The 13,982-nt window shown below is 36.4% G+C and overlaps 1 protein-coding gene across 1 annotated transcript; it reads right to left on the bottom strand.

The window, feature by feature from the left end:
• Positions 1–338: 338 nt before the first annotated feature.
• On the bottom strand, positions 339–9,435 carry LOC306864715 (choline-phosphate cytidylyltransferase B-like). Its single transcript, XM_079408907.1, has 8 exons — positions 9,090–9,435; positions 6,711–6,810; positions 3,734–3,850; positions 3,490–3,641; positions 3,328–3,406; positions 3,106–3,248; positions 2,161–2,349; positions 339–2,059 (listed from the first exon to the last, which is right to left on the bottom strand). The coding sequence occupies exons 1-8, from the start codon at positions 9,126–9,128 to the stop codon at positions 1,847–1,849; spliced, it is 1,032 nt and encodes a 343-aa protein (XP_079265033.1). The 5' UTR covers positions 9,129–9,435; the 3' UTR covers positions 339–1,846.
• Between the last annotated feature and the right edge of the window lie 4,547 nt (positions 9,436–13,982).

The raw sequence follows: 13,982 nt of genomic DNA, 5'->3' as shown, positions 1-13,982 counted from the left end.
CTGCAGTGAAAACTCTTACCTGATATTTTAGTGTTGTCATCCAACCATCTTGTATCTGCAAAATGGGCATTTTGTGATACTATTAGTGTTTTGGGCTTGTTTCTTTTTGTTATGAGTTAAACACCACTGCTTATAGATAAATGCTGTTCCAAACATACAAAATGTGTTAGATGATTTTGTGTACCGCTGACACGTAAATCATCATAATGACAATATTGATCTAGACATTCCATCTGAAGTACCTATAAAAGAAGAACAATAAAGAGATCTTCCAGTACTACCATCAATATGTGTTCATGAATTTGTAATGAATCTCGGAGCTGACAAATGTTTTGTTTCTCAGTTTATTATTTACATTTTAAGCAAGTTTTAATGTAAAAGAAAACAATATACAAACAAAAAGACCATTTTTACAGAGTGCAGATTATGTAAATTGACGTGGCTCTGGAATACATTTCATGACATACCTAGACAAGACAGGAGGACATTACATGATGTGGGGCTGGTAGATTGAGCAGCAAAGATTTTAAGGAATACTTCACCCCAAAATGAAACTTTGCTGAACATTTACTCACCCGCAGACCATCATAGATGTAGATGAGTTTGTTTCTTTATTGCAAAAGATTTGGAGAAACTCAGCATTACATCACTTGCTCACCAATGGATCAGTTAATGGGTGCCGTCAGAATGAGAGTCCAAACAGCTGATAAAAAACATCATCATAATCCACACGACTCCAGTCCATCAATTCATTTTTAATCTCTTAGTTTCTGTTCATTTTATTACCATTTATCTAAAATCCACTAGACCTTTTGGATGTATTATTCTTAAGACATTTTTGACATTTCTTGATTGTGTCATGTATTTGCAAATAAATTGCTCTATTTTGAGGTTAAGGCTGCAGTAACACACAGGATAATGACTATTAATGAGAACTAAACACATTCATGCACAGACAGCTCAGTGAATGCTAGCGGCCTCCTCATGTGTGCGCTGTTACACATTCATGAGGTGGATCAGACATCATTTTTTTGAGAACAATAAACAGGGATTGATGTACATACAGTATGTTACAGTAGGACAGTCCCAATGTTTCAGTCAGACCTGAGAAATAGACTTCAGAATCAGTCCTCATCCTCTTAAAACTTCAGGGCGAATTCACAAAAGTTGCGCCACTTTTGTCCACAATATATCAGTGCAAAAAATTATCTATTTCACTAACCACACTTTTTATTGCCCACTTTTGTGTTATTACCAAATTCGTGGGGTTGCACCAATATTAAAACAAGCCAATATTTTTTTCTTGTTATGGCCGACAACTGATAAATGTCAGATATTAAAATTAAATATGAAAAAGAATCAAGACAAATGTATCATTATTTTGGAAATTGGTAAAAACACTTATTAAATTAAAAGTGGGTTTAAAGATGACAAAAGTATTCTAATTGAAAAAATACGGCAAACCAAACAATTGTACAAGCATGAACATTTCAATATATCGGCCAATAACCATTATAATACCGATATTGCTCATTCCTGTTGATGCTCTTTTTTTATTGATTTGGGTGCTAAAACAACACATAGGATGTGCAAAGAAAAGACACTAACAGTGGCCGCATTTGATTCAGTGACCCCCCCCCCCCCCCCCCCCCCCCAGGATCTGTTCAGGGCTGCGATGGATTTCAAATATTTGCTGTAATATCAGCATAACTAAACAGGACTTCAACAACCCTGTGCTGTATACAGTACTTAACATTTTCCCATGAGGGTAGCTGACCTGTCATCGCTGCTAATGTGTGTGTTTGTGGGTAAAGTGCAGTCTATTATGTGTGTGATGGTTTATTCCTCACTTCTCATACTCGTCGCCTTCGCTCATGCTGCTGATGGAGGCCGAGGCGCCCTTCGGGGACGAGGGCGGTGAGGTTCGGGGCATGGCCCAGCGGGATGGAGGTGACGGAGAGCGGGATGGGGAAAAGTCCCTTGGTGGGCTGCTGCTGGGTGAGCCGCGTGGAGAAAACGCCTGGATCATACGTCCACTACGTTCCTGAAACATCTGCTTCTGGTAAAAGTGAAAAGCGCATATTCAAAAATGTGTCAATTTTTCACAGACTACATGTTTTTCTTTTGTATACATATACTCTACCTTATATACTTGCTTACCCATGTCCCGTCTGGACCAAAGAGCTCCAGGAAGTTCCCAATGAACTCCCGTGATTTCTCCTCCCACTTCTGGATAAGATCATGGCTCTTCTCTTCCACTTTATACACAAAATGCTTGGACTTCTCCTCTACTGTCTTCACCTTCTCTTTCATCTTGTCCACCTGATTCTGCAGACGGTACTTCTTTTCCTGTCCAAAAAGAGTTTGTTAATTTTTTTAATGTCAATGCTAAATGTTATTCAAAACACATTTTATTTTATGTTTGACATTCTTCAAAGTAAATCAGGATAGTTTTAATGGAAAAAAAAATGAATGTGATTTTATTTACAGGTCAAATTATGCAACATTTATGTTTTTGGTATGTGTTTTTTAATCTATTATTTTTTCAAAACTACATTTAAAACAAAGCTTGTACATACAGTGACTTAAATACATCAGTTCTATGATGAGCATGTTTTATTTCTGAAATACATTTATTTTCTAATTAAATTTTAATTATGTATAATAAAAAAAAATCTGAATTATTGTTAAGGCAAATATGTTTTATCAATTTATTTCAGAGGCAAGTGTTATTTTAGTATAATTTATTTTCTTATTTGTTTCCTAATGTTTTGAATGAGATTTTTTTTAATGTTTTTGTGTGTTTTGTCTTTTTTTTTTATATATATATATTTAAAAATTTATATTTTTAAAATATCTATTTTTTTGTTTGTTTTAATGTATATTTAAGGTTATAATGTTTTTTTTGTTTTGTCATTTTTATTAGTTTTTTAAATATATCTATATTTATTACATTTTAATTTTAGTTATTTTAGTAATTTAACTTAAACTACAAGAAAATTCAAAGTTCAGAAAATATCTGTTTGTCAGGTAACAGAACAACTGGTCAGCAAAATTGAAGCAAAACACACAGAGCATACATTTGAGAATCCTTCATTTACTTACATTAATATAACTGACATTCAGTTCTTTAGCGGTGTAGCCCCTCTGTAAGTTGCGTCTAGCATACACGTCATAGTCTTTCACTATCCGGGTGATCAGGTCAGACGTTGAGATCCCCTCTGTCCTTTTAGTGGGCACAAACATACCTGAGACACTCACACATGTTAGCTTTGGTCTGAAACACAAACACACACATGTTCTTAAGCGAAAGCCGCTTTTCTTTACCTGCCTCCTTAATATGCTTGTACACGTCCTCAGATCCAGCCGAGGAGTATGGGATGTCGTCATGCGCCACAAAGTCGATCTAGAGAATACGAACCACAGGGTTAACCGCAGGGAATAATGGTTACGGACAGTACTCTGCTAGGATGTGACCAAATAACTGACCTTGTGTTTTTCTAAAAACTCTTGGGTCAGAGTCCAGGGTGCATCGCGCAAAATCTCATCAACGTAGCGGCAGTGTCTCAATGCCTCGTACCGCTCGTCTTCTGTCATTACAGTGAAGCCCTTGTACTTGTGAGTGAGTTCATCACTGCATACTTAACACACACATACATATTTTTATCAGTTAGAATTCAGCATCTACAGGTATATTGCAAAGTTTGGATCAGTAAATTAAACGTGTCTATACCTCCGACTATAAGGTAGGCGTTAGGGAACAGATTCTTAGCCTGCATCAGGGCACGAGCATGACCAGAATGAAAAAGATCGAAGATGCCATCTGCATAGATTCGCACCGGCCGGTCCACTGAGAATGGAAAATTCATGACACTTTTAGAAATCATTTACAGAAACAAAAACACAAAAAAGTAGGTCACTTTATACTGTTGAAAATTTTGGGTCATACTGTTGGGTCAGTCTTTTTTTTTTTTTTTTTAAGAATTTAATACTTTTTTACAGCAAGTAGCTACACTTGCTCAGTAAAGTTATTTAGAATGTTACAAACGCTTCTATTTCAAATAAATGCTGTTCTTTCGAACTTTCTTTTCAAAAAAATCCTGAATAAAAAAGGTATTACAGTTTTCCCAAAAATACTAAGTCAAAATTGGTAATAATTAATGATTCTTGAGCATTAAATCAGCATATTATGATTTCTGAAGGCTCGTGACACTGAAGACTGGAGTAATGATTCTGAAAATTCAGCTTTGCGTCACAGGAATAAATTATGTATTAAAATAGAAAACAGTTGTTTTAAATTGTAATAATATTTCAATATTTTTTACTGTATTTGTTATCAATAAATGCAGCCTCGGTGAGCATAAGATACTTTTTTTCTCAAAAATTTAAAAATGTTGTTTGTCAAAATTCTTGCCAAAACAGAGTAAAACATATGTTGGCAACACCATTATTTGCAACTACTCCCTTTTTCCCCCTCATAGTTTTACGTTCACAAACTTAAAATAGTCTATTTTTATGTCCTTGAAGAACATCAAAAACCATTCACCCTTTCTCCTTTTGTCTCTTCTCCAGAGCTCAGTAATCATTGGCCAGCAGAAGTCTGGTATGTGAGAGCTTTGGAAGCAGTGACAGTGAGAAACTGGGTCACAGAATGAAAAGGGAATCCCTGAATCTAGTCTTGCTGGGTCCGGTCCCAGCGGTGGACTATCCTACAAGCACTGCGTTTTCCTCTGACACTGATACGGGATCAGTTTAAGTAGCTTAACTCCTCAATGTTTGATGGGATTTGTGAAATGGGTCCAAAAGATACAACTAAACTTGTTCTTTACCAGAAAAGTACTTGCAAATGTTTAAAATTTTACACACTTACACGTCGGTTTATAATGTGTTTTTGTCACTCCTTAGTAAATCAACTACTTTGGATTTTAAAGTCTTGCTTGTCTTTGGATTGTGCCAATAATTATACAGTACAATTGAACATCATGTCCTCATCATGTATTGCATGTATTAATATATTGGGCAAATTATTTTACTTACAAATGTTAATATACAGTATATACCACTCAAAAATATTTGGTTAGTTTGAAGAATAAACTGTTCAAAAGAACGAAGTATTAAAAGTATTAATTTCTTTAAAGGGGTCATATGACGTTGCTAAAAAGAACATTATTTTGTGTATTGCAATGCGTTTATTTAATGTGAAGTGACATTCAGCCAAGTATAGTGACCCATACTTGGAATTTGTGCTCTGCATTTAACCCATCCAACGTGCACACACACAGCAGTGAACACACACACACCGTGAACACACACCCGGAGCAGTGGGCAGCCATTTATGCTGCGGCGCCCGGGGAGCAGTTGGGGGTTCGGTGCCTTGCTCAAGGGCACCTCAGTCGTGGTATTGAGGGTGGAGAGAGCGCTGGACATTCACTCCCCCCACCTACAATCCCTGCCGGCCTGAGACTCGAACCCGCAACCTTTGGATTACGAGTCCGACTCTCTAACCATTAGGCCAATATACTGTACATTATTGTTGCCCCTCTATGCTCCGCCTTTCTGAAACGTGCCGATTTTTACAAAGCTCATCGTTCTGAGAAGCGAGGCGTGCTCTGATTGGCCAGCTATCCAGTGCGTTGTGATTGGCCGAATACTTCAAGCGTGAGACGGAAATGGTATGCCCATTATTTGTTGCATACAGTGGGGACATAATTACTGATTATAATGACTTGTACTGTCTTTTTACGTGTCGCGTTGCATCGCGTAAACATTACCATTTCTGCATTTCTGATCGGAGAAACGAAAAACAACAAGCACTACTCTACACTGCCCCAAACTCGCATTTGAATAGTCAGTGGCAAATTCTTTAAATAAGAAAACGTGCTTACAGGCTGTGAGTCAGAAGAGACTGTCCTTGCAAAGTTGGAATTGCCTCACTTTATAGAAACAGCCCTTTGAGCATAGCTGGCAGGCTACTCTGCCAGGTTCAGGAAATAGTCCTCCGTAAAATGCGCTGCACACACTCTAATATTTGGGTTGAACTGTTTCTGGAACAGTGTTGTAAATACAACTTAACCACTGATTTCTAGTTGTGTCCTCTTTTGGAAGCCCAAACAAAGTAGTTTCGCTTTCACAAAAGAAACACAGCGCTCCCAGAACAACAATACTATAGCGAGAATAATAGTTACGCCTTCTTTCATTACGTATACGTTTGGGAGGTGTTTTGCAAATCTCCCCACACTGTGACGTAGACATGTGGGGGCATGTTTGAATGAGCCATTTTAGGGGGACGTGGTAGAGTCTTAACTTTTATAAAGAATATATCTTTGGTTTTGAGACTTTAGTCTTTGCAACTTCAAGGATCATAACTATGCACGAACAGCTTGTAACACTCCAAAGAGAAAGGAAAAGTTGAAATCGCAACATATGACCCCTTTAAAAAAGTCTTACTAACCCCCAAAAGTTTGAATGGTTGTGTGTGTGTATTTGGTTTGGTTTGATATTGTTTATTTTATTGTGATTATACAAGTAATCAAGATATAATGAATGAAGTTACCAGCTTTATATTTAAGATCTTGAGTGTCTTGTACTTTACAAAACTAGCATATTACATTTTTTTAGGTTATAGGCTAACAGGATTGGTCTTATTACAAAGGTAATATTTTGACTTGCTGTTCCGTTTTATGAAAACTGAACAGGGAAAGTAGACTGACCAGGCGTTCCGAGTCGAGCTTGCTCTACCGTCAGCTTCTCGTGTGGAGCCCGACACTCACAACTCGTCTCCGGGGTAAATATGGCTGGCTCTATAAGAGTCTGCAGAGAAGATTGAAGAATGCATTGATTCGACAGAAATGATGAGAAATAAATAGACATTGCAGCTTCCCAAATAAAATACTGTTTAAACAAGCCTAGATCCTTTTGACATAATATCCTATTTACCTTTCTCAAAAATGTTTTCCTTTTTGTATGAATAGAGGTTATTATCTGACGTATTGATTGCAAGACAATCTGTGTAACAGCCTCTTTACAGCGGATATTGATTTGTCCAGTAGAGGGTTCTCCAATGTCACTGACTTAAGACAAATCATTCCTCCACAGCAGCACAAAGTGGGAGATATACACAGACATACATAACACGGATATATTTCAATCTATTGAAACCTCTTTGTGGCTTATAACAAACCGAGAACAATAGGCCTACAGACACTGTGACAACACATGGTTCTGAACTGGCATTTCAATGTATGGCAGGGTAGGGATATTTAATTTTTTGTGCTGTTTTTCAGTCTACAATTGCAGAAGGACACTACTCGCATTCTATATGGTTGAGAATGAGGGTTTGTTATCAAAAAATGTATTTAAAGCTTAAGTCAATTTTCTATATAGAAATAATTTTTGAATTGGGAAATATTATCTTTTTAAAAACACTGTCAAGTATGCTTTATATTATTATATAATAGCTAGTACATGTGTATATATAATATATGCTAAATTCATGAAATAACAAAAATGGAAAAGGTACAAAAATATCAAACTATTGAAAGATGATTTTATTGTTCCCAACAGCAAAACTTTAAAACTATAAAATATTCTTGTTTAAAAACAACATTATGTTGAATAAAATATTTTACCATTTCAAATTTTATATTATATTATATTACCTTTAATGGGTTTTTGCTTAATATTGTCCACTTCAAATAATAATATTTTATATTATATCTAAAGGGTTTTTGCTTAATTTAAAGAGTAAAATAATTCATTAGACAACAACAATTTAAAAAGGTAACACACAATATCAGACCAATGAATTTGTGCTTTTATTGTGTTCAAAATTAACATTTTGTCATCATTTACTAATGCTGATCCAAACCTGTATGAATACCTAACTATGGAAGTCAATCAAGTCATCAACCTACCTTAAAATATCTTGGAAAGACAAAAAAATTCCAGGGTGCTCAGGGAGTTCAATGAGATATTTAAAGGTGCTCTTTGGGGTCGGGAATACAAATGCATGTTCTTTATTATATTGACTATTTCATGATAGAAAATTTAAAAGACATGGGAAGAAGCAACCCACGCGTAGCGACGCGTAGCGACGCAAAACGCCTTCTTCAGGGTGTGAAGGCGGCGTTTTGCGCCACTACGCGTGGGTTGCTTCTTCCCATGTCTTTTAAATTTTCTATCATGAAATAGTCAATATAATAAAGGCTTTTTAAATTATTTTGAAGAAGAGTGCCTTGGATTTCTCTTTTTTACATTCTTCAAAATATCTTTGTTTGTGTTCAACAGAAGAAAGAAACTCATACAGATTGGAACAACATGAGGGTGACTAAATGATGACAGAATTTTCATTTTGGGGGGAACTGTCCCTTTAAAACCTTACAGTTACTTAAATCACCCTTGTGGCATCTTCCTAATGTGACAACTACTCTTCTGTTTTAGTAAACATGTGAGCCGAGGCAACAGATGCTATTTAAATGCATTCTGAGCCGAACACATTACAGAAATGTTACAAAATAATTTCTGGATTAACCTTCCAGTGACCTTTGGTACAATAGTGACCATCTGTCTGTTCAGGAAATGCCCAGTGAGAGCATCTTCACAACAGACCCAGCTGGTACATATGATTTACATATCCAATGCAATGTAGGTGTGTGATATCTGATTACTCATTGGAGGAAAAATATCCACGGAGCAATGCATGATTCATTCCCATAGCAACGGAGACGGTGTTTCAAAGGATGCTGGAGACCTTTCCCAGAATTCTGTACAAGGTGAGGAGGAGGAGCAACATCACAGAAGGGCAACCTGCTGATAAATGCAATGTGGATGGTGTCTGTAACATTAGCTCAGCACCATCCCACAAAAGCGCTGGCTCTCACACTTAAAAACAGAGGATTGAAAGCAGCATTATGAACAACACCCAGATAGTCAGTCCAAAACAGCTCACTTTAACTGCAGTTTCACAAGCTCAACATCACTCAGACAGCAGCACAAAATACAAAAACAGATAAACACAGACTGAAAACAAAGAGAAAGTGATTCTCAACGGTTCACAGATGCCCTCGACGAGAACAAAACACATATCTCACCGTTCGTGGCAGTGGACAGGTATGTTCCAGCTCCTCCATGATTTCTGGAGGGTCCAAGCCAAACAGGATGTGACTCCACCTGTACCTGACTCAGCATCAGTCTGGAGACGCTTCTCTAGCCGTTAGCCGAGCCGCGGTCAGGGATGCTCTACTCCAGCCTGGGTCTAGATCCCACCCACTCGCTCTTCTCTTCCTCTCAGCCTCTTCCTCCTCGACTCCCCACCGCTGTGAAGCAGCCTATAGAAAGAGGCACTCGGCTCCTCCCTGTGCCCCCACACACAGGACCTCAGTGATGGCACAACAACAACAAGGAAGAGAGCCTGTTGTTGAGGGCAATGGCAAGTCTGGGGAGGACCAATCAGCAGACGTGCTCTCCTGTCTCATTTACATACCAGAGTGTGATTGGCTGAGCAGGCTATAGCACCATCACTGTGAACCCGCTGCTGAGCATCTCTGATTGTTCTTCAGCTTCCTTCATCACTGTGGTGCATCACAAAGGTTTGCTGAAAGAGACAACAATACAGTTTTTAAGTTTGGATGGTAACAAAATTTTTCTTATCTGATCTCAATTTATTAGCCATAAATATTTAGATATGACAATAAGGTGTAAACTAAGGCAGTTTCTATAAACAAGAAGAGCTTTTTAGTATTTTTTAACCTTACTATGGTTTTGTGTTGAGAATCACTATGATCCTACAAACAGTTGATGGTGATGTCACTTTTCATCATCAAAGATGCTCAGCGGGGTTTAAATTTTGAGCTATATAAAACAAGGACCTTAGCTGATAATACACACACACACATATAAACATATATGCAGGTTTGCAAGATTTAATTTAATATATATTTAGTATATATTACAAACAATATCCAATTAATACTTAATAATATTTAAAATAATCTAAATAAATGTATGATTGTATAATTAATATTCATAAGTAAGATTAGTGAAATTTTGAAAACATTTGCTAAAACATATCATTTCATAATTTTAGGGAAGATCACAATTTTATATGCTGGTTCGCAGTGTAATTTAAAATGTGATTTTTGTATATGGTTTTGTATGTTTAGGAAGCAGTGTTGACACTGAGAAGTGGTTCATAGTTTTATATGCACATTTCATTTGATTTCAGATTTATTTATAATATATTATTAACAATATCTTATAATTATATGTAAGATCATATGTGACCCTGGACCACAAAACACATTATGGGTTAATTTTTTTAAATTGAAATGTATACATCATATTAATACATATACTGAATAAATAAGCTTTCCATTGATGTATGGTTTGTTAGGATAGGACAATATTTGGCTGAGATACAGCTATTTGAAAATCTGGAATCTGAGGGTGCAAAAAAATCTAAATATTGAGAAAATCGCCTTTAAAGTTGTCCAAATGAAGTCCTTAGCAATGCATATTACTAATTAAAAATAAAGTTTTGATATATTTGCAGTAGGAAATTTACTAAATATCTTCATGGAACATGATATTTACTTAATATCCTAATGATTTCTGACATAAAAGAAAAAGCGATAATTTTGACCCATACAATGTATTGTTGGCTATTGCTACAAATATACCCGTGCTACTTATGACTGGTTTAGTGGTCCAGGGTCACATATTATTAATATTAATTCATTAAACAGTCATCTGATAAAGCTTACTACAGTTCTGAACTGTTTTTTCCCCCACTGGGATTTATTTTTGGTTTCCAACACATTTTGAGAACAGTTCAGTTGTTATCCACTTGGTGGCGCCATTGTTTCAATATTAGTTAGTGCATTTGAACATGGCACCAAGTGGTTATTTAACAAAGTTAAAAGATGCAACAGAATAAAAAAGGGGCTGTAAATTAGACATAATAAATTTAGAAGCATGTTAGGAGCATTTGCAATATTTGTTAATATTTTCCCATACAACTTCCATCCATTGACTCCCTGCTGTCAGCCCCTTGGCGAATATAGTTAACAAAATAAATCATTTTGATTTAAATTAACTTAATATTAGATGATAATGTTTTATAATAAACAGAGAGATGAAGAGAATGACACACACACACACACAAAACTTTCCTTTGACTGTCATTTCCCTGAACCATGTCTCCATTGTTGCTTTCATTCAGTCTACTCATACAGCACAGGTAATTATTTCAGTCACAGGACAGAACAGAAGTGCTTTGAAGAGCATCCCCCACCCTCAGAAAGGAACGTGTGGTCCAGGAGAGCTGGCGAGAGATTTGATATCCTCTTATGTGTTTCCTGTGAGCTCCTCTCCTCATCAGCATGAAGACCGAGTCTCATTTTCCTCTTAGACTCGGGGTATGTACTTTTGACTGCTATATCCCCGGAGACTCAGAGGGCAGCAGTACTGAGAATAGCATTTCCATCAGTGTGGCCGTAGTTAATAGATTCTCCTCTGACGGCTTGTGAAGCAGCTGTGCTCCAGCTCAAAAAGGTTATCGGCTTGTGTCATAATCAAATAGAGAATAAACAGGAAGATCATTTACAAAGAGAAGAGACTCTCCCCTCCAAGGCGTTGAGAGGGTCTGAAAAATTGCAATTGCAATGCGACATGTGTTCTGATTCAAGGTTAAGGATATTCTTGTATCTCTCTTGAATACTGAGATTCTCCTGAGTATTGTTTGACGTAATCTGCTTAAGTGGCATTCATTTCATTCTGGTCGCAAACATTTAAAAACAAAACTAATTAATTTTTCATTTAGACATGCAAAATAATATACTGCAAGGAAAATGCATGCTCACACTTGCTAATCAATTTAAATGTTAATTAGCACTGTAGCATCCTTTCTAAATGAGAAAGTTAATTCAAGACACATTTTAGGAATATTACAGGCTAAATGCAAGTTTTAAAACAATAAATTATTATGCATTTTTATTCTTAAGCATAAACATGTATATCTTAAGTTAATTTTGTATTCATCATTTAATTACGGTGCCCTTTCCGCAGATTAGCGAAAAGTGAATAATTGAATCAGTCACAGAACCGATTCGTTCAAAGCAATGATTCATTCAGGAATGAGATGCTAAACAGTTATTCTGCTGTTTGCAAATTGTTCGTCGGCACAGCAAAAAGAGGCGAAGCAACTGTGGATATTGTATCTAAAATGCAAGTAGCCCGATTTCAAGCACTTGTTTAATAAACTGTTCTATAAAAGCTGTTTCAGAATCAGCTTTTCGCGAATGACCTGGCAGTTTGTAAACGAGCAACAAACTCTGTACTAACTCAACATATACAAAACGATATCAACAAGAGTGTCAAAATATGCAAACATTTGGGGGAGCCTACACTGATGAATGCTCTCAAACGCTCCTGTTTATGAGTCGGTTCTCTTAATAAATTGTTCAAAAGACTCACCAATGATTTTAGTGGTTCACTTATATCACCTATGAATCACATGACTCATTTACTGCCTGCAAGTTATTATTATTATTTATTCTCTGTTGACATTATCTATGGTTAACTAGTTTGTGGGTATGTGGGGAACACTTTACAATAAGGATCCATTAGTTAACTACGTTAGCATGAATTTGCATTGAAAACTAATTCTAAAATGTTTATTAATCTTATTGTTAACGATAATCAAAATTTATATCTGTTAGTATTATTTATTCATTAGATCTGAGCTAACATGAACTAAAAATGAACTGTTGTGCATTTTTATTAACTTACATTACAATTTTTTTCGCTGTTAGTTAATAGGCTTTTAATGCATTAACATCAGTTAATGGGACTATGTTGTAAAGTGTTACCAAAATATGTATACATTAATGCATTTAAAGGAAGTCAATGGTGCAGTCATTCAACGGTTACCCAATAGACTTCTGTTCTGTGCCTATTTTTGTTTTTGTGTTTTTCCCCTCAAACTGATGTAGTTGAAATAGTTTTGTGGTAATCAAAAACATGCCACATATGCTGTTTATAAAGCTTAACTTGTAACTGTATTCCTTTAATTTCTTCTTTTTTAACAATGCAGTTATATGGGAGACCATTGCAGGGAAAATCAGGAGAAAGCTGATGTCAGAGCATTATGATGTGAATTCATGCTGACATGCTTGTCAACTATAGAGTGCCTTGATTCCCATTGTTTTGTCATACCTATGTATAGCAATTCAGGCAATATATATTTAGAGAGCGATAAAGTTTAAGCCACGGAAACCAAGGGCTGTGTCTGTTTGCAGAGCTCTGCAGGGAAGTGCACGCAAGACAATTGATGTAGTTACAGATCACAGCTAGCTGCAATAAATTCATTAACATGCCCAATATAGAGCCTTTGAAATAAAACTCATGTCACAGCAAGAGCAATTTCCTGAATATAAGGGCCTGATCACACGTTCCGCATGAAAATGTAGATTAATTATGACTGACATCTGGCTTGTGTGGTTAAGCATTATCATATGATTAAGAAACAACAAAAGCATCACATGCCATTTGCTTGATGAGAACCCCAAAGCCACACAGCATCTATCTAATTGTTTACTATAGATAGCTTACAGGTATGTGAAGAATCTTGTTACAGCACCCAAAGCTGTGATTCTGCATTTAACAATGTCAACAGATCACCAAATGGCACCGTTTTATTTTGGGCATCATTAATTACACCCGGTATTGAACGCTTCCTGTGAAAATAAGGCTTCTGACAGCTATGAAATGAGAATAGGAATGACGTTCTTGTGTACGCCTGCAGGTAGTGTGACGGCGAGAATTTTAATGAGAAGTGAACATAATATTAACAGTCACAAACTGTTTTTGCTTAGGTCCTCGTGTGAAGTCCCATGTCCTGTCGTTTGAGGAGTTTTCACTACCACCGGTTGTTTGGTGACGCACACAAAGTTGCGTGAAGGGTTATTGAGTGCTTGTTTTGTAAT

This window comes from Barbus barbus (genome assembly GCF_936440315.1).
Source record: "Barbus barbus genome assembly, chromosome: 46".
NCBI classification, from domain to species: domain Eukaryota; kingdom Metazoa; phylum Chordata; class Actinopteri; order Cypriniformes; family Cyprinidae; genus Barbus; species Barbus barbus.
The sequence above is the reverse complement of the archived record's forward strand: the minus strand, read 5'-3'. Positions and strand labels throughout refer to the sequence as shown.